General features: G+C 41.7%; 1 protein-coding gene across 1 annotated transcript in view; it reads right to left on the bottom strand.

The window, feature by feature from the left end:
* Positions 1-27643, bottom strand: part of FBXW8 (F-box and WD repeat domain containing 8) — a 112755-nt gene that overhangs the window by 38777 nt on the left and 46335 nt on the right. Inside the window, 3 exon segments of the mRNA XM_011928706.1 lie at positions 622-828; positions 3826-4022; positions 24351-24508. Of these exon segments, the coding sequence (XP_011784096.1) occupies positions 622-828; positions 3826-4022; positions 24351-24508 (562 nt within the window).

Below are 27643 nucleotides of genomic sequence, written 5' to 3'. Positions count from 1 at the left end.
TTCTGATGCACCTTTTTAGAAAAGCAACTTGGCAATGTCCATCATTATCTGAAGTACACATCCTAGAGATACACTATATATACAAGGACTTCTGCAGCAAGCTGCAATATGCATTGTAGCATTGCTTATAGCAGCCAACACAGTGAAAGCAAGCTAAACGCCCACCAGTGAGGGGCCTGGCTAAACAGGCTATGAGCTAGAAGCATATGCTGGAATCCTAGGGAGGGAGAGTTAGTAAGAGCTGACATGGAATGCTCTCCCCAAGGCACATTATGGAGTAAAAATGCTGGGTACAGAACACTATGTATACTGTGATCCCATCTCTACAACAGTATGTTTTCAGTATACAAATGTACTTATATATGCATTACATTTTTCTAGATGGATACCTCAAAACTGTTAATAGTTTATTCTATGCAGCGAAGTTGGGGGAAGGGAGGAGAAAGAAAACGATTAATTTTCATTTTCAATCCTTTTGAAGTTCTTTGAATTTTTTGACCATGCTTATATACTGCCCTGATATATCTGGAAAAATATTGAAGAGCTTTAATTTTTCAATTCCCTTCTAAAAAATAAATCTATGTTCTTTTTTGTTAATTATACATCTTGCTAGTTGTGTACCTTGCTTCCTTCGTACACCCATCCCAGGCCCTGTACACCAAAAGCAACTTGGTTGGCAGAGACGTCTAGACATGTGACAGGCGGGCCGTGGGCGTAAAGGAGGGTTCTGGCAGAGTCTTCGGCTTTGAGCAGGTACATCAGATCTCCAGCAGCGGCTACTGCCACAGGGTACCTTCCAGTTTGTGGAACCATTTCAAGGTACTGAACCTGTTAAAAGGTAAGAGTTGTTTAGTCCCACAAATTCATCCTGACTTGGTCAAAAATATGCAATTCCACCTACACATCAATGCGAAGGCCAGCAACCCAACAGAAAAAGATGGGCAAATGAAACACCCACAGGAAATGAAACACAAACAGCTCTTACACAACAGAAAAGATGTTCAGTGTAAGAGAAACATAAGACATGCCTAAAAAGAGAAATACAAAATGAAAATTCATTGAAATATGATGCTTCATCTTTCATGGCGGTAAAGATCAAGAAATCTGATAATACCCTAGGCTGGAAGTGAAGGAGGGGAAAACCATGTTCCATGTTTCTGGATTCCACTTATTGCTGGTGGGGACATAAATCTTGTCCAGCTTCTATCAAGGGAACTGTGGCAACTCTTATCAAAATACCAAATGAACATACACTCTGACCTAGGACATCCACTTCTAGAAGTTACTTACAAATAAACTCACAAATATAAAAAATGATTATATACAAGGTTATTCATGAACTGTAGTACAATTGTGTCTTAGCTAAAAATTAGAAAAACAGAAACACCCATTACTAAGGGACTAATTAAGTAACTTAGTGTATCTATACACTGGAATACCATGCAGTCATAGAGGGAAGCATGAAAACGTTCTTTATAAAATGAAACAAATGGGATGATTCTCCAAGATAAACTTAGCAGGTAAAGCAAGGATGCAAGATGAGTAAGGTAACCTCACCTGCTGAATGTGTACAAGGTGGGGGCAGAGAAAGTACACCACACGCTTGATTCGCACATCCAAAATCTACTAACAATGGCTGCCTTCAAGGAGGGAAGTGGATTATGAGATGCGGAGATTTCCCACCATCAGCCTTATTGTGTCTTTTGAATTCTGAACCATGGGGATGTAATAGCAATTCAAAAAATAAAAGGTTGTTTTTTTTGTTTTGTTTTGTGTGTGTGGTTTTTTTGTTTGTTTGTTTTTACAAGAAACTGAATAAATAACATTCACTCAGTTCCAAATTCGCAAAAAAGAGTATTTTAACATTTGTGCCAAAATGTGTGGCCAAAAGGTTCAAAATGTCCAAGTGATCGCTGTCTCCTGGTTTCAATGTCATCAGGGTCCATCTGGCCACCAGAGGGTAAGGAAGGGATCTACAAACACATTTTTCTACCCACCCTGCTCCCCAGTCCTGAATGCGTCACCACTGGCACTTTCTCTAATGTGCACGAGTCTGAGATGCACTTTTCAAGAATAATTTGATTCTGTCCATCCACAGGCGGCCCATTTCTCCACGGTGCTGTTCCCAACAGGCTTTCGCCTCCTCGAGTAAATCACGAGAGGACACATGGAAGGTGAGCCACGCTGTGTAATTATGAAAATCCACAGTGTGAAAGGACAGCGCTGCCCTGACCATACGCCAAAGAGTTCAAAGCCGGCCTCCAGAACACCGTCCAGAGGAGCTGGAGGGAGCGTCAACATCCGAGGGATTCTCCTAATCCTTGGGCCCAGCTTCACAAGCAGCAGGTCCATCACAAAGGACAGCCGCTCTAGGCTAATATCGCAGACCTGGGAACACTGCCACTGCCATTCAGGGGCGTATATGGACAAGACAAAACTGGCTTGGCTCTTCGGGCCAGGGGTGCCTTTTCCAAGGAAACTCAGAGCATTTTGTGGGAACCTTTCACCCAAAGTAAAAAATAATTCCTAAACCATGCATAAAACCTGCCTCAGACAATGGCTGCTTGGTTCCTCTCACTCCTCCAAATCATTTCTTATTTTCCTACAACGGACATCCTCTGTCTAGCCCTTTAACTTTATCTCCGTGTTGGCTTTCTGACAGACCAAGAGGCTGAGACTGACAGTGGTGGTGCCATTTGCTGGGGGCTGTAAACTACTTCAAAAAGCTTCCAGTCTGTGCCAGGATGCCACCTTATTGCCAAGGCAGGATTTGCACTTTACAGAGAAACTGGCATCTTAAGTATCTGGGTCCATATAGTGATTGCTGGTCTACAGTATTCTTTAATCACAGACTAAATAGTACTTTGGAAGTTTTGAGAACAGAAATATACTTTCACATTTTTCTAATAAAACCCAGATGAGTTGACATCATCAGGCCATCTTGGGGGAGCACTATATCCAAAGTGCAGATGCTCATGGAGGTGAAGCAGTGATGCCATGGCTTTCTAAGTTATTCTAGTCTAAGATTTCCACCAGAGAGGAAGAGGGAGGAACAGGATTGGTTCCAGGTCAGGCCCTCAATTCATCACTCAGTGTTGGCTTTTCTGCTCACTCTCCTACCAGTGCCAAAATCAAGTTTGTTTAAATTAAATCCAAACTCAGCATAGACAGATTTGAGAACTTCCTTCGTAGCACCAAATTATCTCCCACTCTACAAATATAGAGGTTCCTGTATAAATGAACTCAGAAATAAGCTCGACATAAAGAATTCTTAAGGCTGGCTGACTGCACAGGTGACATCCTGGAACATGGCTACCCCATTAACACCGACTTAAATCTATCTTCACTCAGGAGTTACTTTCAATTTCAGGTGAGACAGTCTTGGGATGAAGGAAGTGTAGGAATGGAACCTTCCTTCCCATATGGACTGGGATAACACCACTGAACTCATTCTCGCTCATATATTAGGTCAGAAACTGATCGTCAATTCCCAAGGATAAGATTCCACCGTGTTAGTCTGAAAAAGGCCAAGGAACCACAGTGATGAGCAGCTCTGACCCTGAAGTCAGCCCTAAGGTTTGAATCACAACTTCTTAGCTCTGAGAACTCGGGCAAGCCAGTTCACTGCTCTAAGCAGTGAAGTGACTTCTTGGTAAATGGGGAAAACGCTACGACCTATTTTGTAAGGCTATAGTTAGATTCATGGATGTGAGGCCCACAGGAAGCTCTGAGTGAATGGGAGTTACCACTGCCATTAGTACATGCTTGTATTAGACCCAGAGATTCTAAGAACAGAAAATAAAATGACCAGACTAAAAAGCTCACCAGTTTCGGAACTTCAAATTCCGCAGCTATCTGCCAGTACCCCTCCTCACTGGGGGACAGCATCACAACATCAAAAGCAGAGGCTGTGGCCACAGTTGCATCGTCCTGGCTGAGGGCTAGTGCCTGTATTCTTGCATCATGTTCAAAACGATGAACAGGGTACTTTCCGGTCCTTAAATCCCAAATATTAAGAAACCCTATGCAGCAAGAAACAATGCAGGTAACAATTTTAATTTACTTAATATGTTCAATTATTTTAAAAACATGCAACATAAAGGAAAATTTTTGAAAGGGGATACCTTGGAAATGAGACCCAAGCCTAAACATGAAATCACTTATGTTTCATATATACCTGACGCACATGGCCTGAAGGTAATTTTATACAATATTTTACTTTTTTATTTTTTAGAAACAGTGCCTCACTCTTCGCCCAGGCTGGAGTGCAGTGGTGCTATCATAGCTCACTGCATTCTTGAACTGATGCACCTAAGTGATCTTCCTGCTTCAGCCTCCCAAATAGACAGAACTACAGGTGCGTGCCACCATACCCAGCTAATTTTTAATTTTTTGTAGAGACACAGTCTCACTATGTTGCCCAGGCTGGTTTTTTGAACTATTGGGGTCAAGCAATCCTCCTGCCTCTGCCTCCCAAAGTGTTGGAATTACACGTGTGAGCCAATGTACCTGGTCTATGCAATATTTTAAATAATTCTGTGCATGAAGCAAAGTTTTGGCTACCAACCCATCACATAACATTAGATGTGAAATTTCCCACATGTAGCATCGTGTCAGTGCTTAAAAAGTTTCAAAGCATTTTGGAATTTTGGATTAGGGATGCTCAGCCTATATTTTACATCCTTCCTCAGCACCATCCTCCTAAAGTCTCTGTTAGCAGCAGCGCTTTATTTTGCACAGCTCTAAAACATGTGCTTCAATATCCCACAATTGTCAAAAATGCCAATTTTCCACTCTTCTCCCAGCAGCTGGAATGCTGCTACCCAGATTAATTCCTCTTTCACACACTGGCCATGTCACCACCTTTCTCCAGGGTGGTTTCCAGACCGGTAGCACCAGTACCATGTGGCAACTTACTACAAATGCAGACTGTCAGGCACCAGCAACTCTGGGGATGTCCACTGGAGTTTAGGACCAGTGGTCTACAGGAACTTATGCTTTTCTACCAGTCAGATAAGCTTTTCTGTACTTAGCATGTCACTGATTCTCCTTTCCTCACAAATAATTTCATTTTATCATTCTCAAGCTATTTCCTTCCTTTCGAAGATTTACCCAAGAAAATAATTACTCTCTGCATGAGGCTGGTTACTGCCTTGCTCCAATTCCAATTGATTCAATTTTTCAAAATTCATCAAGAAATAAATGTGTGGAGATAACAGAGTCTGTGGCTATTTGAGGTCAAATCCAGCTCCAGCACTTGTTAGCTGACGGACTTAGGGGAGTTGCTTAACAGCTCTGAGTCTGTTTGCCTTTCTGTAAAGCTAAAGACAACATTACCTACTACATAGGACTGTGGGGCAGATGAAAGGAGACCAGCCACACGAAGCACTGAAGAGGGACCAATCCTTTCTGTCTTTTATTTTTATGCAGTCTATAGTTCCTGTTGTGTTACAAAACATATTTAATCTATCAATGTTAATTTCCCTTCTACTGCTCATCCATAAATCTAGCTCTATTTACTATAACTTCCTATTATCTAGAACAGACCAAGCTTTTTGCTTTTCTTCTCTTGGCAGTGTGTCTTCCTGTCTTTCTTCTTTCTTGCCTTCTACTTTGTCTTTAAACCATAAATGCTTTGAGTTTAGGATCTTACTATAAAGGATCATTCAGCACTAAATAAATACAGAGAATTGGAAGAAAATAATATTTTGGGCTGCTTTGCCAGACTTTCAAACTGTCAGTAGGCTAAGTAAGCAATTATAAACAAAAGCAGAGCCTTCTTCAAGCTAAATGTTGCTTCGCATCTAAAACACAGTGTACTCTTAAGAATTATGATAAACTTGGGGGATAAGCTGATCACAAAAGGTTCCACAACACATTCCCCTGGCAATTATTTTGGCAAATTCTTTCCATCCTGACTCAGAAGAGAAAAATATGCTGCAGAAAATGCCAGTGGCTCTACACATCAGATAGGAGATCAGCTCTCCCATGCCAAGATGTCTGCTCTTAACATGGGCTTCCTTCAAACACTGCATTGCATTTGTTTGCATTTGTTTTGAGACATCACAACAGTAAAGAGAAAAAAACACTGCCATTTGCATAGAGCTTCTGAGCCTTCAGAGACTCATGTGTGTCCTCTCACTGAGCATTCACTTCCATCTTGGGAGGAGCACCATTTTACTGCTCTCCCAGAAAAGAAACAGAAGCACCGAGCAGTTAAACAACTTGGTCCAAACCCACTTGGTATGTCATGAAGCTGGGCTGGAATTTAGCTGGAAAAGTGCAGGATGAGTGGCTGCATTTGTAAGTGCATAAAATAACTATGAGTTCAATGAGTAACTGACATACACCATCAAACTCACCCTGGGTGCTGCCAACCATGGAAGCTATTTAACCACAGCTCACTCTAAGCACACATGGAGTTTATCTATAAACACATTTTTCATTATTAATCAAGTATTGGTTTTGTTGGCATCATTTTTCCAACAGAACTTTATGCAATAAAACATCCTTCACCACAAGGTTGAGTTGCACAGAGCTATCCTGAGAAGGGTCTTTTCGGGAAAAAAAAAAAAAAAAAATTCCAGGGCTCCATCAATTTAACGGTCAAATCTTTCTCTCCTGAAAGACCGTCGTGTTGTCATCTTTTTCAGTTTCCCCTGCTTCAATTATAAAGTGTCGCACTTGGTCAGGTCCTCACTTGTCGGGGGCTGATACCACGTGCACAGTCCTTCAACATCATTTTTAGGTGCAAAATCATGTAGGATTGTTATGTCCTCTTAATGAGTTGATTCTTTATCATAGGCAAAGTCCCTCCGTATCCCTGGTTATTATAGTCTTTGCTTTGAAATCCACTTTGAGAGTGACATGGCTACGCCAGCTTTCTTTCGATTAGTGTTAGCATGCAGAACTTCTCCCATTTTTTCGCTTGTGTCTTTATATATTGAAACTGGGTTTTCTGTAGACAGCATGTAGTTGGTCTTGCTTTTAATCGGGGTGTTTAAATAATTTATATTTACTGTGATTATTGATAAGGTTGAATTTAATCTACCAGTTCGCTAATTTTTTTAATTTATCCCATCTGTTCTTTGCTCCCTTTTCTCCTCTTTTATTGCCTTTTATATTTTTTGGATTGAGTATTTGGGATAACTAAATGTGTTTTGTTCCATTTGAATTCCTTTGTTGGCTTGTCAGCCAAAACTCTTTGTTATTTTAGAGGTTGCTTTTGGATTTTAACAGAAGTCTTTAACTTATCACAGTCTACCTGCAAGTAATATTGTATCACTTCACATGTTATATAAGAACTTTAGGCTGGGTGTGGTAGCTCATGCCTGTAATCCCAGCACTTTGGGAGGCTGAGGTGGGCAGATCACTTGAGGTCAGGAGTTCAAGATCAATCTAGACAACAAAGTGAAACCCCGTCCCTAGTAAAAATACAAAAAATAGCTAGGCATGGTGGTGGGCACCTGTAATCCCAGCTACTCAGGAGGCTGAGGCACGAGAATTGCTTGAACCTGGAAGGCAGAGGTTGCAGTGAGCCGAGATCGTGCCACTGCACTCCAGCCTGGGTGACGGAGTGAGACTCTCAGTTAAAAAAAAAAAAAAAAAACTTCATAGCAGCATACTTCTATTTCTTCCCTTTCCAGCCTTTGTGCTATTATTGTCATACTTTTTATTTCTACATGTTACAAACTTTTTATTCGTACATCTTGTAAACCTTACATACATTGTTATTACTTTTGCATAAGCAGGCAATTATCTTTTAAAGATATTTAAATAATTTAAAAAGCCATTTCTATTTATCCATGTAATTACCACTTCTAGTTCTTTCACTGTCACTTTCAACATCACAAAGTCCTGCAGCTTCTGCAGGGTATGCAATTTCACTTTGAACTGTATTGTTGGATATCTGCCCCAAAAGCATATGGGCAGAGTGGGCAGGAATAGATACAGAACCTAACAGGGAGGGGTGTTTGAGTGAAAGCTAATTTTATAAATGGTCAATTTATCAGTTACTACAGTTATGTCATGGCTATTTTTATAATCTCAAAACTGCAAGGACTTGAATAGTGAATAACTGAATTATAAGAATGCTCTACAATAGTGTGGCTGATTATCATCAGCTACATTTAGCCAAAAAGGAATCAATGCAGTAATACATTCAACAGGTGGTTACGGAGCTCCCTGTTTTGTACCAAGGCACTATTCTAGGGACGGGGGTATCACAGTAAATAAGACAAAATAAAACAAAATGTCCCTGACTGATGGAGCCAACATTTTAGTGACATATAAGAATTGAAAGGATACCTGTTCTCACAAAACACACACTGGAGAGAAACAAATATTTAATAACTAAATTATAAAACATAGTTATCACAGAGAGATATACACAAAGCACGATGGAACAATGAATAAGCTTAACTTTTGGTCATGCTGTCACACTATTTTAAGACCCCAGAAAAGGAGCAGCAAACTTTTCTAGATGTTTTAACTCGAACCAGGTCCACATTTATTGCGTAACTACTAAGGAAGAAGTAGTCAATGTCTGTCAGAGCCAAGGAAATTCACTTCTCAAATAGGTACTTTTTTATCTGATGTAAACTCATTTGAAAGGTCAAGTTTTATCATACTGCAGACCTAGCAATGAAATGGATTTGGCTCCTGACACTGTGTGAATTTGTGAAGTGACAAGACTGTGTCCTTTTCCCTCTCTACGCCCTACGGTAGGGAATTCAGAGTGCTGGATGTGGCTATACATCAATAAAGGTTTGCTGAATGCTTGTCATATGTTTCAACATCGAAACATTTGGTTGTACGAAACCCACTGAAACTGGCTTAAACACAAAAAGGAAACTGGAATGAGGCTATTTCATGGAGCCCAAGGGCAGGAAGTACAGCTGGAGGTGATAAGGGATCAGAAGCAGGAACCAGGAAGACATGCAGAACCAAGGTAGTGTATACAACTTGTGTGCACCACAGATCTTATCTCTGCTTCTCTCTGCAAGTCTATTTCATTCTTCTCTTTGGAAACCAGCTTTCTCTCATCCCTGGGTACATGGAGAAAGGGTGGTGTCCCCATTCCAGGAAGTCTTCTACTCCAAGCATGCAACAAAGTCTGAGTCCCAGGCAGCCCATCCCAGTCCATGAATCAGCTTCCCCCAGGACTGACGTCCCATCCCTCATCCAATTAGCTGAGGCCAAAAGACTAACTCAAATACTATGAACAGGCCCACCTGGCAAGGGCCTGAGGACGGACCTCAGGGCAAGGAGACACCCCCCCGCCCCGCCCCGCCCCAGCAATGGTCTCTACAATCTCTCTCCTGCACAGTAGGCCAAGGTAAAACGAGAAAAGTCTCAGCAAACACAAAGGGAGGTTCTACTTGGTTTCTTAGCAGTGGCATAAGCAGTAAGTCTTTTTTTTTTTTTTTTTTTGCCATTCCCTGCACCAGGCATCATCCTGAAGGCCGGAGTGTATAGCCCCCGTTTTGCCCCTAGAGAAACAGAACGAGCAAGTGTTTTTCTTCCTTCCTGACCAAACCTCAGTAGCTGGATAAAAGATGATTAATTCTGAGTAGTGCCGGGATCGCAACAACACTGTTTCACTCATAACAAACAGGAAAAGGATGCAGACAAAAGAAGAAACTGGGTCTCTTGAAACATCCAGAAGACAAGTGAGGGCCACTGGCCTAATAAAGGAGAAGGGGCAGGGCCTGGCAGTCCCACCTGCTCCCTGGGCTCAGGACCCTCCACCTTGACAAGCAGCAGCCAGGCTGAAGGAACTCTGAGCTCAGCCTAGACTAGGAACAGCCATTAACGATGACATGAGTAACGATGGCCAGTCTTTCGAGGAGACATAAAGCCTGCTCAGCAGCTGTGGATGGGCACCCATGCCAGTTTGCAGCAGGCCCCTCCCACCTCCCTAAGGAGGCCAGCCAGAGTGTGGTAATGAAACTGCACATAGTGGAAATGGGATCTAAATGAGTTTAAACTGATTTATGTTAGCTTTTGTAAAGATTACTCGATATCTGGAAAGTGCTACCACTGTGAAATAATGTCGACAATCCTTAAGACCTCCGTCTAATGGTACTTGCACAGAATATTTATATTCTTCGTCATGGGAACAAGGACCATAATGGATACCATTTTTGTTTTATTAGGGATGCATATTTAAATTAATCTGCTATTTGCCTAAACAATTAGCTGCTTCTGTTTGTGTGCACAAAGCCAAAATTGCAATTAAGCTTCCATCAAAAAGATAAGTCCCAACGAAAACTGTCCCGGTGGAGTCGTAAGAGCTCAGGGCAGAACTTTCCAAAATTACTTTTTAGCATAATGGTAATTATGTTAATTGCCTGAAAGGTAAATAACTGCTGAACTGGTTTTGGAAAAAAACACAATTGGTATACTCCTCCCTCCCCTTTGATCTTTTCCATGCACCACAAAATTTAAAACAGGTTAACAGTTTTGAAGGCCATAGACTAGTCCCTTCTGGAACTACAGAGCTGGTCTTGGGGTCTTTAGTGGTTTCTTGATTAGAAATTATTTCAGCCACGAGCTCCCATCCTCTTGAGCTTGCACAATAAACACCTGAAGCTTGGTGTCAACTTCATGATCGTTAAATAGACAGGATCAATTAACTGTGTTCAGAGATACTGAATGAAGTTGACTATTTATAGACAGCTGGCAATCTCAGTTTCCACCATGTAAATAGACACCTGCCTATCAGAAATTAAGCAGGAGTCAAAAGAAATTCTGCAACAAAGGAAAAGGCATTTTGACAAAAATTTTAAATATACCCATAGCACTTACTTAACACGTACCTCTTTGTTCATTAAATCCACACATCGCCACTCTGAAACCAGGCCAGAGACATAAAGCTAGCATAAAGTTGGACAGGACAAAAGAAGTTTTTGCTCTTCATGGAAGAGGTGCCGGTGGAAGATTAGTATCAGTGTAGACAAGGGTCACAAAGAACAGCTAAACCATGAGGGTCACGACAAAGGAAAAAGCTGAAGTTTCTTGTTACTGCAGCTACTGTGGCATGCCAGCCTGCATTCCCGCTGACCACAGCTCTACAGCTCTGTTGCCTAAGGCAGAAAATAAACAGAAAACACTCTGGAAGCTGCATTTTAGATTGACAAGTAAAAGAATCTGAATAGGCTTGTGGAGGAGGCGACTGGTTAGGGCATAAACAAAGCAGCGAGATCACCAAAGTAGAAACTGAGTCAAGAGAAGAGGAAGTAAGATTGAATATATTTAGTAGCTCTCAAATTCAAAGCAGAAAGAACACTTGAAAAAGAATGAAAAATCACAGGACAGCAGACTGAAAAGGAGGCAAATAGTGTATGTTAAGACTATGGCGATGTGACTAGATAGAAGAATTTCCAGTTAGCATCAAAGGAAAAACAGATTGATGGAGAAGGCAAAGAATTAGGACCAGCTTCTACAAGGGAAACTTCCAGAGGGCAGGTAATGTGAAAGGGACATCACTGTGTGCGCAGACTCAGACTGAGGCCAATTTTCTCTATAACCGATATAACATAATATAGACTCTATCTGGAAGAGATCAGCAGACACTGGTAGTAGTAGATGCCTCTAGGGAGGGGAGTGGGGAATCAGTGGACTGGGTGGTAGTAGATTTAAAAAAAATTGATCACTGTTGAAGGTGAGTGATGGGTACATGGGGGTGCATCATGCTATTTGTTCCATTTTTGTCTATTTTGAATTTTTCACAATAAAAGAGTTTTTTAAGAATAACCATTTGAAAAGCTATCACTAACAAAAGTAAAAATACCTTAATCTGTGTTTTACAAATGTTTTCAACAGTCACACTGCAGACTAAGTGTCTTCTCAGATCTACAGTGAAAATTCCAGTGATGATATTTTGCAGCCTTTAGAAATCTCATTCCAAATCCTCAAAACACATATTTAAATTATACTATCAATTAATTCCCTTTCAAGGAAAGTAATAAATGGCTCAAATAAAAAGCAGGGAAAAAAGTTTATATAAAGATTTAGATTATGGCGAAACTACAGTCGTTTCTGAGTTACTTAACGCCAAATAAGAATGAGAAGACAGAAACCACAGTCTAACATCTCACTTGGGCCTTCAGATGCCAATGCAAATCTCCCCAACAAATAGATGTTTTTGCCACAAGGCCCCTGATGTCTGGGATGGAGCTCTTGGGTCTCCCTCCCCCATGCCCGCAGAGTGGATCATGTGGATCACAACAGCCTGACTGAGACAGAGACTCACATGGCCACCTGCCTTCCAGACCAGTGCTCTTCAGATTTTTTGATTACCTCCTGAAATGATTTTGAAAAACAAGGCCTTCTTTTCCCATTTTATATATGAAACCGATAAAATTTTTTTGTCATAAGTTGTAAGTAGTGGCAAAAACGTAACTTCTGGCATGTTTGTAAATGTTGACATTTTAAAATAAAATGGCTACAACTATTCTTTAAAAAGTATTCTTTGGGAGGCTGGGTGGGGGCAGATCACTTGAGGCTAGGAGTTTGAGACCAGCCTGGCCAACATGGTGAAATGCCATCTCTAATAAAAATACCAAAAAAAATAAATAAATAAATTAGCCAGTTTGGTGGTTGGTGCATACCTGTAATCCCAGCTACTCAGGAGGTTGAGGCAGGAGAATAGATTGAACCTGGGAGGCGGAGGTTGCAGCGAGCTGAGATTGTATCACTACACTCCAGGCTGGGCAACAGAGTGAGACTCTGTTTTGGGGAAAAAAAAAAAAAAAGATCCCTTGGAAACAAAATACCAAAGACTAGATACTCATCATCATGCTTTTTTTTTTTTTTTAAGAAAAGGGGAGGTTGCAGGGAATAGAAAAGAGAAATGCTGAGGATCCCTGATTATATAACCACCATCAAAACAACACAGGGGTACCATCTAATCTCAGGCCTCCAAGTCAGTCAGACAGCAGAAAAGGGGCAAGCACATTCTTTTCTAAGGAATCATGTAACATTGTTTTTAAATGGCATTAAATTGCTATGGGAAAAATCCAATCTTATTTAATACTGTAATTTGATGTCTTTTTTGATTTTGAAATAATTTCAGACTTATAAAAATGTTATAAAAATTATGCAAAGAGTTCCAGTATAGCTTCATCCAGCTTTCCCAAATGTTAACCTATTACATAACCATAGCAGAATGATGGAAGCCAGGAAATTAACACTGATGCAACATATTTAATCTACAGATTTTATTTCATTTCACCTGTCCTCTTACCAGCGTATTTTTTCTGGTCCAGGATCCAATCCAGAATTCCACATAGCATTTAGCTGCCATGTCTCCTTCATCGACTCCAATCTGGGGCAATTACTCAGTCATTCTTTGTCCTTCAGGACCCTGACACTTTTGAAAAGTACTTCTCATTTATTTTGTAGGCCTCTCAATTGTCTGCTGTTTCCTCATGTTTAAAATCAGAAGGAGTGTTGTGCCTTTCCAGTGTATTATGTATCAGGAAGTACGTAATATCAAAGTTTCATTACTGGTCATGTTAACTATCATCACTTGGTTAAGGGGGTATCCGCCAGTTTTCTCTACTGTAAAGTTACCATTTTTCTCTTACGGAGTGATGATTTCACACCATGGAAATGTCCTGTTACTCACTGCCGTCATCTGAATGCTGTGTCCCCCCACCACCATTTCAGTGTTAAAATCCTAACCCCCTAAGTGATGGTACCAGGAAATGAGGCCTTTGGGATGTGATAAGGTCATGAGGACAGAGCCTGAGAGCTCCTTTGCCCCTTCCACCATGTGAGAGAAGGCACCCCTGGTAGGAAGGGCTCTCGCCAGACATAGAATCTGCCAGTGACCTGACCTTGGACTTCCCAGCCTCCAGAACTGTCAGAAATATACTTCTGTTGTTTATAAGTCACCCAGTTTATAGTGTTTTGTTATAACAGCCCAAACGGACAGAGACATTCATCACATTGATTTTAACATCCACTGGTGATTCTTGCCTACAACAATTATGATTATGGTGCTTGCCAAATGGTGGCTATTTTCATCATCCCTTCCCATATAGCAATTGAAATACTATTGTAAGGAAGAGCTGTCTCTTCTCCTTTATTTATTAAATTATTTATTAATACCAATATATGGACTCATGGGTATTTATCCACAGGTTATAATCCATTACTATCATCATGTTTTGTTGTTCAAGTTGTCCTTCCTTTAGCCCTCAGGAGCTCCAATTTAGTTCTACTGTCCTATAGATGCCCTATTCTCATCTTTTTATTTATTATAAACATCCTTACTTTCGGATCCCATAAAATGTTCCAGATTCATCTTGTATTTATCTGCCCTAGCCCTTGTTCTTTTTATTGAAGAACATTTAGAAACCAAAATCTGGGCACTAGCTGTGCTTAATGTTACCAGGGTAGCACAATATATTCTTTTTTTTGGAGGCAGGTGTCACTCTGTCACCCAAGCTGGAGTGCAATGGCATGGTCATGGCTCACTAGAGCCTTGACCTCCCAGGCTCAAGTGATCCTTCTGCCTCAGCCATGCTTCATTTTTATTGGATGACAGACATAGTGAATTTTACATTGCTGGTTGCTAGCTTTTGTTGTATTCTACAAAATAGTATGGAAGTTTTCTCTGATGCAAAATTAAGACACTCAGAATTGGCTGGATCCTTTTGAGGCTTGCTTTCCAACTTTTTTGTTAGGGGATCCTGAGCGGCTTTTAGTCTAGGGCTGACTTAGCCCCATTACTAAAACATGGCACTCTTGTGAGGATTCCACTCAACAACCCGTGAATTATGAGGTCTTTCTACTCTTGGGGAAGTACAAACTATTCTTAGCCTCATGTAAGCTCCAAGAATTGTTGTGCCTTCTCCTTTCAGGTAGTTCTTTCCCTAGTTCAGGTATTTCCTCTTACACATGTGCAGAGTAGGACTCAGCCAAAGACTCGAGGGAATCCTCAGCCAATCTCTGGGGTTCTCCCTCTGGGAGCTCCCTCTTCTCCAACACTCTGGCCCACAACTTCTATCCACCTTGGCTTCCCTGAGCCCTCACTGGGGCCTCCTCAAGTCAGGGAGGCCAGCAGACTCTGTTTAGGTCCCCACTCCCTGTCTGGAGTTGTTTCCGGCTGGTGAGCTGGTGTAACTGTGGGCCCACCATGTTTGTTCTCCTCCAAGAGATCACAGGTGTGGCTACTTATTTTCCAATGTCTAGAAACCACGGTTTAATATATTTTGTCCAGTTTTCTAGTTAAGGCAGAAAGATAAATCAAGTTCCTGTTACTTCATCTTTCTCAAGAACATGTTATTTTTTATCTTTTTATTTTGAAACTTTCAAAATTACAGAAAAGCTGCAAGAACTTCTATATACTCACTGTCAGATCCCATTGCCAACTGTCCCAGTAACATTCTTTGTAGAAAAATGACCCAAGCCAGGATGACACACTGCACTCAGTTGTCATGTCTCTTCTCTTTCTACCTGGAATAGTTCTTAAGACATTCCCTGAGTTTCATAATCTTGACAGTGCTAAAGAGGACAGGCTAGTCATTTTGTGGAATGTCCCTCAATCTGGGCTTGTGCGGTATTTTCTCTTGATTAGATGGGACTGTACACTTTTGGCTGGAATAATACCACAGAAGTGATTCTGTGTTTTTCTCACTGCATTCTGTCACGTGGCACAGGATATCAATTCTACCGTTACTGATGATGTTAAATTTGATCACTTTATTAAGATGGTACCTGTTAGATTTCTTGACTGCAGAGTTACCTTTTTCTCCCTTTTAATTAATAAGTGTTTTGTGGGGAGATTTTTTGAGACCATGTAAGACCCCATCCCTCATCCCATTCTTACACTCTGGTTTTACCCTCAATTGATTTTTTTTTTTTTTTTGTCTGAATCAGTTATTACCGTGATGGTTGCCAATTTGTAATTTTCTAATCCCATCATGCTTTCTGCATTTATTAGTTGACATTCTACTGTAAGGAAATTTTTGTCTCCTCTCTTTTTATTTATTGATCTGTTTATTTTTATCATGGTATACTCGTATATTCCTATTTTATTCAATGGGTTGTAACCTGTTGTTATCAACATTGATTTTGAAACTCCAGTTGTCCCAGATTTGGCCAGTGGGAACATCTTCAAGCTCACTTATGTGTCCTTGTGACATGTCATCATCATTCTTCAAGCACTTCTTCACTTCAGTGCAATCAGATGGTCCAGGCTTACTGTGTGATTTTACTGCCCCATCCCTGGAGTCCACCACTTCTCCAAGCATCCCTGGTTCCTTTTAGTAGAAAGTTATATTTTCAAGAGCTGGACACGAGTTGTCCTCACAGCTACTGGACTGTTGCTGCTCTTACACCTTCTCAGCAAACAAAGCCAGGACACACATAAATGTATATATGTACAACATACATGTACATCTCTGTTTACTTCTCTATCTATATTTAATACCATAAATTCCACACTGATGCCTCCTATTCCAATCCAGCCCCACAGGATTCATTCTGGCCATCCCCTTGCCATACTTGAGCCTTCCTTCTCCAAGCATGAGAGAACTGGCTCCCATGAGCCTTAACATACTTACCTGCTCAGTCTCCCTGTATGCTGCCAAGCTCCCAGCCCACTGCCTCACTCAGCTTCCCTCTCACACTCTCCCAGGCCCCCTTTCTACTCCACTGGAGCCCGTTTAATAGCTTTTTGAATGAAAAGGCAAGCAAGCAGATGCATTTTGCTTTTCAAACAAAAATATATTCATTCCACAAATATACTCACTTCTAGTTTGATCAAGCCCTGGGGTTCAGAATGAAATAAACGCCACAACCAAAACTGCATACAGTGAAAGGGAAGTTACATTCTCTCACTTAAAACTCTATTTATCTTCCTCGAGAAAGCAAATAAATTCATGCTCAGTTGTCATTAGGGACACTTAAGAACTTGGGCAATTTATTTCTCAAGTCTAAACTAGCTCCCAAAAGCTACCTTGTGCTACTATTGCTTCTTTCAGTTTGTAACTCAACTGTAATAAAACAGAACAGCTACTGTGAATTTATGCATCTGAGTGTCTATTATTAAAAATCAGTTTTCACTAAAACCACCTCCAAGAAACCAAAAGAGTAACACCAAATCTTAACAATTTAATGTGCCACATTTTTCTACAGGAGAAAAATACTTCAAATTACTTTCACTAGTAACTTCAAAAATGCATAGATATCCCAGAAATTGGTCATCCATTAGTCCGTGCCTACTAGCATACTACGGTGCCTTTCCAGTGTTTCTTAACTTTGAGGGCTTGTAGATCCCTAAAAATTCACTGTGGACACCCTTCGGTGTGAAAAACAATTCATGACAAGGTCAATACGGGCATGCAGGTGGTCACTTGGTACCAACAGCCTCAAACACAAAGTGTAAATTCCAATACTGAGATCCCACAGCACAGTTCAGTCATGGGGTCAAAAGATCTAGTTTATTTTTATTTTTTAAGATTACTATAAAAACAAAAACACAGATTTAAAAAAAATTTCTACAGATCTCACAGCTCTCACCCAAAATCCAATCTGTGGACTCTCATGTGAGGCCCACTGCCCCATTATTCAGATAGAAGACAGACTCTACCCAGAGCATGTATCATTTCAAGCTCCTGTCACTGAGGAATAGAAAAAGCTTTCAAAGAGCATTTGTATTCAACAACCTCCTCCAGCCCCTAATACAGTCTCTATGGCCTGTCTGTGAAACAAACCCTAACATCCTAGATGTGCCAGGTGGAGGCCAACTTAAAGTTCAATGCCCTAAGAAGGATTCCTTAAACACCGAAACCCCTCAGTCCAGATTTCTGCCTTTGTTTTTGTTTGTTTGTTTGTTTTTTGACTGGGTCTTGCTCTGTTGCCCAGGCTGAAATGCAGCAGAGCAATCACAGCTCACTGCAGCCTCAACTTCCAGGGGTCAAGTGATCCTCCCAACTCAGCCCGCCAAGTAGCTGGGACCACAGGTGCACCCCACCATGCCCAGCTAGTTCATTTCTTGTAGAGACGGAGGCTCACTATGTTGCCCAGGCTGGTCTCAACTCCTGGGCTCAAGAGATCCTCCCACACCACTGGGATTACAAGCCTGATCCACCACACGTAGCCTAAATGTTTTAATTCCCTTCTCAATGTTTAAAATGTGAGCATTCCTAGGGTTAAAAAAAAGTTTACGTTTATAAACATACCCTATCTTTTACAAGGACTATACATGGTGTGTTTTTTTGTTTTTTGTTAGAAAGCTGTCTCATTCTGTTTTGTTTGCAAAGTGTCTGAATATGAAGACTGGACCTAAAGAGTAAGTAGGCAAAGGTACCAGGCAAGAACTGATTATTGAAACTTTTAGGACAAGACTGACTGGAAAAGAAAGGCCTTGAAAAAAATCAAGTTCTCCACAATCCAGTCAATTGCCTTAGCCTTCTCCCAAGCAATGTTTTAACATGTTAAGAATCCACTTCTAAAACTTCAATGTTGGGGGCAGGGGGGTAGTTGTATACTGCATTCAAAGGCCATGCCATCACATCCAAATGTCATCATCAACATACAAACAAAAGATACAAGCAAAACGACTGAAGAACTATTTTTTACTAAAAACAAAATCTTAATAAAACTTTAGAAGCACCTAGTCTCTACAGTCATCTAAGTAAAACATGGTCCTACTGCTCACCGCTAAAAAGCAGCTTGGAGAGACCCACCCCCGTCCATTGTTGATATGTCAGTAAATGAGAAATCATAGTCACCTTGGCCCCAGACGGCCACAGTCCCGGGCAGCCACAGTGCCGGACAATGGAGCGTGTGTGTGTTCAGACAATTGCACTGGGAACGCTGCGGAGGTGGATAAGCCACTTTGCTGTGCTTGATGGCACTGTATAAAGAGGACTGCTGGCTGTCCCATCCAGGCTTCCTCATGCTAATATGCACCAGATCGCGTCTCTCCTCTCTCCACTGAGGGGGACAAATAAAAACTTCTTTGCACCTAAGAAGTGTGTAATCTCATTTCTCACCAAAGAGTGAGCTTTCAAGACAAACTCTGTGACCAGGGAGTGGGTTTCGAGCACACTGCCATTCCCTAATGCTGTGGCATGAGGCCAAAGGCAGGCAAGCACGGAGCAGATGGAGTCCTGGCAAGGTCTCCGCCGTCCCTGCATTAGCAGCATCTGCTCATTACTCAGAACCTTCGCCTGCTTTATCTAATGCTCCAGGAAAAGCATTTTGATTTGATTCATTTCGGTATGGTAACGTGCAACACAATTAGTGGTAAAATCAAACTGGAGGATGGCCAGTGCTGACAATCGGAAACAAGGCAAAAGAAATATGAGGCCAGTGGGTTGGAATTCAAAAAATCACAACTGTGGATCACCTTGCCAAATCTCTACACCCCAGGTGCGTGTACAGTGTTCCTACGGGGCAAAGAGGCTAAAAGGGATGCAGGGATGACTCCCTTTCCCCAAAGCAGGTTCCATCTCCCCCTCTGGATATGATTCCCTCCACTGAGAATGTGCGTGTAGACCAGCAAGGGCGTTTCAATGGCTACAGAGCCTCACTTTGGCACAATCAGAGAACTGAAGTTCATTAACTCATTTTATTATCTTATTCTTCTTTTCCGTGTCACAAATTTTAGACAGCAAACCCCACAAGGTAAATTTCCCTTTTTGTCATGTTCCTGCCTAAGAAGTGCCAGTTAGCTGCTCCTGGAAAGAAGCAATATAAAAATAGGGTTTGATTATTTGAATCTGTCTTTGCCCAGAAGTAGCTATTCATGAATATATTGGTGTAAATACCATAGTGTCGATCTATTAAACTGAAGGGGGACCAAAGATGACGCCACCTGAGGTCTGCAGAAAAGAACAGAACTTGTTGTTTATCACAGAAACAGTAACAACCCGAATCAGACCAATAAAACAAGCTCAGCACGAGAGAGAAGCAGGGAAACACAAGGGCTCTAAAAAAGCAAAAGCCCTTAATACCAAAATGAACTTGAACCAAATCAAAGATTTCAATGGAAACACTGCAGCCTTGGAAGCACTAGAGATTTTACCCAGACATTGAGTAATCATCTTCCCAACCATGACGTGAAACCCCAAAGGACGAGACTGACAAGCTTGATGTAAATGTAAGCTGCCAGACAGACCAACTGAAACAGAGCACAAAGTTCAGAAACAGACCCAGATACAAAGTGAATTTCATAGCTAAAAGCTTATAAAGGCAGTGCCTCAAACCAGTTAGGTAGAAATGGGCTCTCTGAGAACAGATGCTGGAAAAAAGATGTACTTGGAACCATACTGCATACTAATTCAAGATGAAGTTGTCAAAATAAAAATATAAAAAATAAGCCATAACAGTAACAGAAGAAAAAGAAAGAACTACAAGTAGCAGGTACACATTTTTTTCTTAAATTTAACCTTTCTCACACTAAGAGAAATGTAAGTTAAAACTATACTTGATGACCATTTCTTCTCAAACTGATGAATACCCAAAAGTTGGAAACATACTTTGTTGGCAAAACTGTGAGGAAACGGGCACACTCTCATGGCTTGCTGGTGACAGCATAAAATAGTAAAACCCCATTTGCATTTACCCTGTAACCCAGAAAACAATCTTCCTTGCGCTTGCGTGAAAGGTCATCTTTACAAGGTTTTTCACTACAACACTGTAACGGCAAACACAACACAACTGTCCTCCAATAAACCAAAGTGCTTATAGACAATGGAATTACCATTCAGGTGTGCAAACGGGGTACTCTCTCTACACAGACATGGACTGCCTTTTAAGATATGCTATTTAGAGAAAAAAGTCAAGGTGTGGAATCATGTAAATAGTATGCTGTCTTCTGTTTTTTGAAAAGGGGGCAATAAGAATATACACACTCATATTTGCTTGTACTTGTAATACTAAAATACAAGGATATATAAGAAAGTAAAAAATATGATTACTTCAGAATGGAGCAGACAACAGTGGGTGGCAGCAAGATTTCTCTATACATAACTTTATATTATTTTGATCTTTGAACCCTAAAAATATAGTAATCAAGAACATTAAATTACAAAATAAAACCCACTCACTTATAGATTACAAAATTAAAATCGTTCACACACACCAAGTACCTTCTAGAAAACAAGTCCATTAAAGAATAAATGACAGGCCAGGCGTAGTGGCTCACGCCTGTAATTCCAACACTTTGTGGGGGCCAAGGCAGGCAGATCACTTGAGGTCAGGAGTTCAAGACCAGCCTAACCAACATGGTGAAAGCCCGTCTCTACTAAAAATATAAAAATTAGCTGGGCATGGTGACAGGCGCCTGTAATCCCAGCTACTCGGGAGGCTGAGAGCCGGAGAACGCCTGAACCCAGGAGACGGAGGTTGCAGTGAGTCGAGATCACACCACTGCACTCCAGTCTGGATAACAAAGCCAGACTGTCTCAAAACAAACAAAAAAGAATAAATGACATACTGAAAAAATATCAGAAATACATATCGCAAAGGATTATTTCCCAAGCTTTCTTTTCAGTCAGAAAAGATGACAACCCAAAGGCAAAATGAAGAAAGACAGGAACAAACTATTTGCAGAGGAAGAAATAGAAACAGCTAACAACACACAAAGAAAAGATGTCCACATGTGATTAAAGAAAGGCAAACAAAAACAATAAAATGCCATTTTCACCTGCCAGTCACTCTCACATACTTTTGGTGAGTCTAAAAACTGGTGAAACCTTTTTGGCGGGCAACTTGGCAATAGTTATCAAAGCCTAAAGCAGCCATAGCCTCCGACCTAGCAATCACTGTACCTCACCCCACGGCCACCCTTGGACAAGTCCATCTTGGCACTCGTTCAAGCATATTGCTTGCAGCACTGTTTTGAATAACAAAAATGAACAATTCAAATGTGCATCAATGAGGGTCCTAATAAATAAATGATGGTACAGCCACATAATGCAGTACTACACAGGCATTAAAAAGAATAAAGTTTACCATGTAAGTGTGAATACAGAAGACCACCAAGATGTGCCATTAAGTTATTAAAAAAAAAAAAGTGCATAAAAGTATATACAGCAAGACCCCTCCATGAGTAAAATGTGAGACGGCCTGGAAATGGGACAGGGAGGAATACCTCGACTTCTTTTTGCATACTTTTTCTTTGTAATTTTATATATATTTTTGCTCTGTTTGAATTCTAACTACGACTTAAAAAAAAAAGAATATAAAATATATTTTGGCAATCAATTGCTAAGCATTTACCAAAGAAAGTAGATTACTAGCCTGGCCAACAAGGTGAAACCCTGTCTTTAGTAAAAATACAAAAATTAGTTGGTTGTTGTGGTGGGCATCTGTAATCCCAGCTACTCGGGAGGCTGAGAGGAGAATCGCTTGAACCCAGGAGGCAGAGGTTGCAGTGAGCCAAGATGGTGCCATTGCACTCCAGCCTGGGTGGCAGAGCAAAACACTGTCTCAAAAAAAAAAAAAAAAAGTAGATTATTTATCATGCCTGCATTGTTTCCCAATATTTCTGTGCCACAACAGGGAATGAGGGAAATGAAGACAATTCTAACAATATAAAACCAGCAGCAGCACCCCTGAACGTCATGACCTCAAGCTGTATTTTCAAGCTCACGAGATGTGAGACATGGGCTGCAAATCAATTGGGCGCACATTTCTACAAGAGTCTTTATGTTCAGGATTCCATAAACAGCATGACCACCGCAGCACGGCCCTGGAGACACAATCACAGTTCTGGATTCACTGCTGACTTCACCTACCTAGCTGAAGTAGGTTTTTGCACCTCCGTTTCCCCATCTGTAGAAGAGTATGTGTGTGCACGTTCGTGTGTGTGAATGGTAGGAGATGGCTATTAGATGATCCTAAAACTGTATGATTCTAACTTAAAAGTATTGCAATCTTTGCATAGGTATTTTGGAAAAAAAACTCATTGATAATTCGGAAAGTAGCAAACATGTTTAAGCTGCTCTTATGGTATCTATCCAGGGTCTCAATAAACATATGAAATATTAATTACACCACAGAAATAGCTTAGCTGAATTTCTACAGGCTGAAAAGGAAATCCATCAATAGTATCTACTAACATCAAACCAACATCACATTGCTAAAGTAATTATATAAAATACAAAAATATTTTCAAGGCCAGGCGCAGCGGCTTACGCCTATAATGCTAGCACTTTGGGAGGCTGAAGCAGGTGGATAGCTTGAGCTCAGGAGTTCAAGACCAGTCTGGGCAACTTGGTGAAACTCCATCTCTAAAAAAAAAATACAAAAAAAAAATAGCTGGGCATGGTGGCATGTGCCTGTAGTCCCAACTACTCAGGAGGCTGAGGTGGGAGGATCGCTGGATCCCGGGAGGTCAAGGATGCAGTGAGCTGAGATAGCGCCACTGCACTCTAGCCAGGGCAAAATAGTGACACCCTGTCTCAAATATATATAGGTATATATATGTAAGATCTCAGCCCTAATTTTTATTTTTAAACAGCACATGGGTATAAAATTCCCCATTAGCTATTTTAGTTTTGTCCCTCTGAGCCAACTGCTAATGTCACAATGCCTCTGAAGATTTGCAGTGGTGCCATGACATAAACACTTAACATTCTGAAATATGTTGTGGTCCCAACTTTTGGGCAAGTGGGGTCATGAAGCTTGTGGAGATTCAACACTTCACAACATAATGGAGGATAGGAGCATGAGAGGTAGGCATACTGGATATCACGGCCATTGAAATGACCATGACAGCTATACACTGTCAAGAGTTTCTTTACATAGGTAAAGCTAACTTTAGACTATTCCCACCTAGTTTCAAAAATCCATAGTTGTTCATGTTCAAAAAGAATTCTACCAATGTCAAAGAGAAAACACATTATTATCAATTATCTTGTATGGCATATTAAGTGCCAGGAAAAGGTAGGCACTGACTTTTATTTTTCTGTATCCATATTTGTCAACAGATGATCTATGTCTATCCCCTTTTTGCTATTCCCTTTGGGCTGAGCAGAGGCTAAAGGAAAAGTAGGCCAAGTATATTTAATATTTTACATCAAACAAGTTATTTGCTTAAGATGCTTTGGCCAGCCCTGTGTCTGGCACTAGCACCCAGCCTGACAGTTCCAGTAGGAATTAAACACCAGTTTTAATGGGTGCTGTGTTCCAATGCCTACTAATGCATTGACGGTTGTTGGCCAACTTCTTCACATAAAGGCAAGAGTGAGTGTGTGTGTGTGAACATGTGTGTGTGCCCACGTGTACGTATGGAGGGATTACAGGGGGGAGCCGGCCACAGCTGCTTAATTTTTGTAAAGCTTTTTTTTTCCTTAATAGGGAGGAGGGTTGTGGTTACTTACCATCCTCATAAGCTGCTACTGCCAGCGAGCTGTTTATCCTCACAAAGGAGACATTTGGCTGCATTCCAGGCTCGTCCTCCTCGTCCTCTGATTCCAGGAAGGGGGCTACGTAGTCCCAGGTGCGGGTGTCCCACACTCTCACGTCCCCTGATGTATATCTGGAAGAGAATGACACACTTGGTTCCAAAAAGGGATTGAAGAGCAGGGCTATGGTGGGGAAAATGCATAGAGCCTTACAACAACAGACAAGTAAGAATCGGGTGGTGTGGAGCCACTCCTGTGGCACTGTTTAGATAAGTGACTCCAACAGGAGAAAATGTCAACTAGATGACAGAAGGCTCTGAACACGCTTCACATTCTCACAGCACAATGGTGACAATCTCAAATGAGAAAACAATAATAAGACATGGGTAGCAAGATCTCCTTGGTTTTCCTTTTACACTATTACAACAATCTGCTCCTACAAGCTCTCCCACTGCAGGGATCACTCGCAGAAATTTGTATAAGCCACACTATTTACCCATAAACACACACACTCGCTCACACGAAAGAGAGAGAGAGATGCTGCAGGGATACTCAGAACTAATGGTCTTACAGGCACAGGCTTTCTAATACCTCATCCATGCATCAGATTTGACTGATTAAAGTCCCTAAAGACTAATTGATTTGCTGAAACAATTAAATCTTGCCTTTAGCAGCCAGACAATGCTGCCTGCTCATGAAAAGCTCTTGCTGAATGCACGACACTCCCTGGTTTTGCCCACTTGGAAAACAGAAGTACTCACTCTCTCCTATGAGTAGTGCCACTCCAACAAATGGCTCCTTCCATCAAAGCCAGGGCCAGGCTGAACCTACTAAGACACGAGGCCCCCAGGATGACAGAATGGCCAGATAATAAAGTGGGGTGCTGCCCGTCACCAAGGTATTTAAGCTATGTTGCTTATGTCTGCTGCGGAGGGTTTTATTCCACTTGCAAAGCAACTGAGTGTTATGGAAGAAAAGGGGTGAGAAATGCCTTTAAGGGCCTCATGATAGAACCACACAATCACAAAGATAGGCCAATGATTTAAGGGGTTTCACAGTCTTCCTGAGGCCCTAGCCATAGTTCCTGCAGGGCTTCTTTGACGAGTTGACGCCATAACCTCTGAGATTCACTGAGTCACTGAAATCTATGATGTGACACATTAGTGAAGTAGCTATAGAAGATCAACCTGGAATTTCTTGGTTTTTGTTTTCTTTTGTTTGTTTTTTTGAGACAGGGTCTCAGTCTGTCACCCAGGCTAGAGTGCAGTGGCACAATTTCGGCTCACTGCAAGACCTCTGTCTTTTAGGTTCAAGCAATTCTTCTGCTTCAGCCTCCCGCGTAGCTGGGTTTACAGGCATGCACCACCATGTCCGGCCAGTTTGTTTTTTCAGTCTTTAGTAGAGATGGGGCTTTGCTCCCAGCTGGTCTAGAACTCTTGGCCTCAAGTGATCCACCCACCTTGGCCTCCAAAAGTGCTGGGATTACAGGTGTGAGCCACCACAACTGGCCTCAGGTGGAATTTCTTATAGAGAAGTACTGTGATTCAGGAGTGCTTTGTTTACTAGTAGTACTGCACCCAAATTCTTAATTTACAGTAAATACATACATTGCACAGTCCAAAGGCCATTCTGTCACCCCAGTTCCTTGGCTGGAGAACTTGGCTCTCTACCTGCAGCGTGGCACCCAGAGAGTGCACATGTGGGATAAAGAGCCAAACGGGAGGGACATGCTTTCTGAACCTGGCCTGCTGTGCCTCTGGGTTGACCACTGATCCTCCAGTAAACAGAAACACAAGATGAATGTCCTTAAGCCCAGCGACGTGCAAGCAAGAGCAGATACTGAGATCACCCCAGCCAAAGCATGGCCACTGGCCCCCAGGCTCTCCAGGCAGCAGTCAGCTCACCCTTCTGAATGAGGAACCCTACACCAGAACACATACCCTGGACCTCAAAATACCGGGCTTAGTGTGATACCCTGAGAACAACTCAGGCCATTCGCTGGAGTAAGGCCGCTTGCTTAGCTACAGAGACACAACAGATGAGACATGTTTGAATGTCTAGACTGTGGGACTAGATTCTTACGGTTACATTCTATGTAACAGGAACCAGTCAATTCAGGAAAGATAAGAAGGATGGCAATGCCTTTCGGAAATACAGAGATGGTAAGTGAAAGAAAGATAAAGGGAATTCAGATCAGAAAAGTAAGGCACGTTGAGAAAAAGAAGTACATAAACTAGGAAACTGTATTTCCTTCCTACCAGTCTCTGTCCTTCTGCTTCCTGCTAACCATGTGTCACACCACACCAGCAGTCTGCACACTGTTTTCGGTGGCACCCCCACAGGGGACACAGTGGGGAGGCAAGGGTGGAGAGGAAAGACGGTTTAGGTGGCCTCAGCTCCAGCCTCCCAGCTCCCTGAACACAAAGAGTACTGAGCCAAAATGACAGCAAAACAACAAAGCTTGGAAAAAAAGGTGCTTTAGCTGCTGAACCAGACGATAGTGAGCTGTGAAATAGAAACTGTTGAGCCCGCTCCTTACTCAGGGAAAGAGAAGAGAGGGAGGGCAGGAACCCCACAGATAACAGCACTCTATTCTTATCTGAGGGGCTCCTGGGCAAGCATTTCTCCCACAGAGAAGGTTGGTCCACTCACACTGTGACTCCACACGTCTAAAATCAAATGCTTCAGCTCATGGCCAAACTAGCCGGTGTCTGAATTCCTTATTTTTATCAACAGGATCATCAGTCCCAGGTCACCGGTACGGAAGGAGAGGGGCCCCTTCAACATCGCTGTGGCTCACCATCCACACCACTATATATACTCAGGTGCCAAGCTTGTTCTGCTCATTCCCAGAGAGGCCACCCTGGTCCAAATCCCCCAACACCTCACATTCACACCCGACTACTACAGGCTCCCTGATTCCGAGCTTCTTTCATTCAATCTTTCCCCACAAGCCAAGCCCTTCAAAACACCTGACTGCACGAATCTTTCTTCTGGAACCACTTCCTTTCTCCCTCACGTGCCACACTACACTGCACTACAATCTACCTTGATGGCAGCCTGGATGCCTCCCTCATGGCAGTTGTGGGTGTCTGTGATCATCTCACTGTTCATCTCCCTACCAGCTTGAAGCTTCTGAGCTCAGGGCCTAGGTTTTGTTCATAGCTGTGCATGCAATGACTACAACAGTCAGACTAGAACAGTGCTTGCCATATACCCAGAGAACCCTCTATAAGGTCTTACATCTTAACACCTTATTGAATTAAATT

This window comes from Colobus angolensis, unplaced genomic scaffold (assembly GCF_000951035.1).
Source record: "Colobus angolensis palliatus isolate OR3802 unplaced genomic scaffold, Cang.pa_1.0 Scaffold79, whole genome shotgun sequence".
NCBI lineage: Eukaryota > Metazoa > Chordata > Mammalia > Primates > Cercopithecidae > Colobus > Colobus angolensis.
Note: the sequence above shows the minus strand (reverse complement) of the source record. Positions and strands in the feature narration are given on the sequence as shown.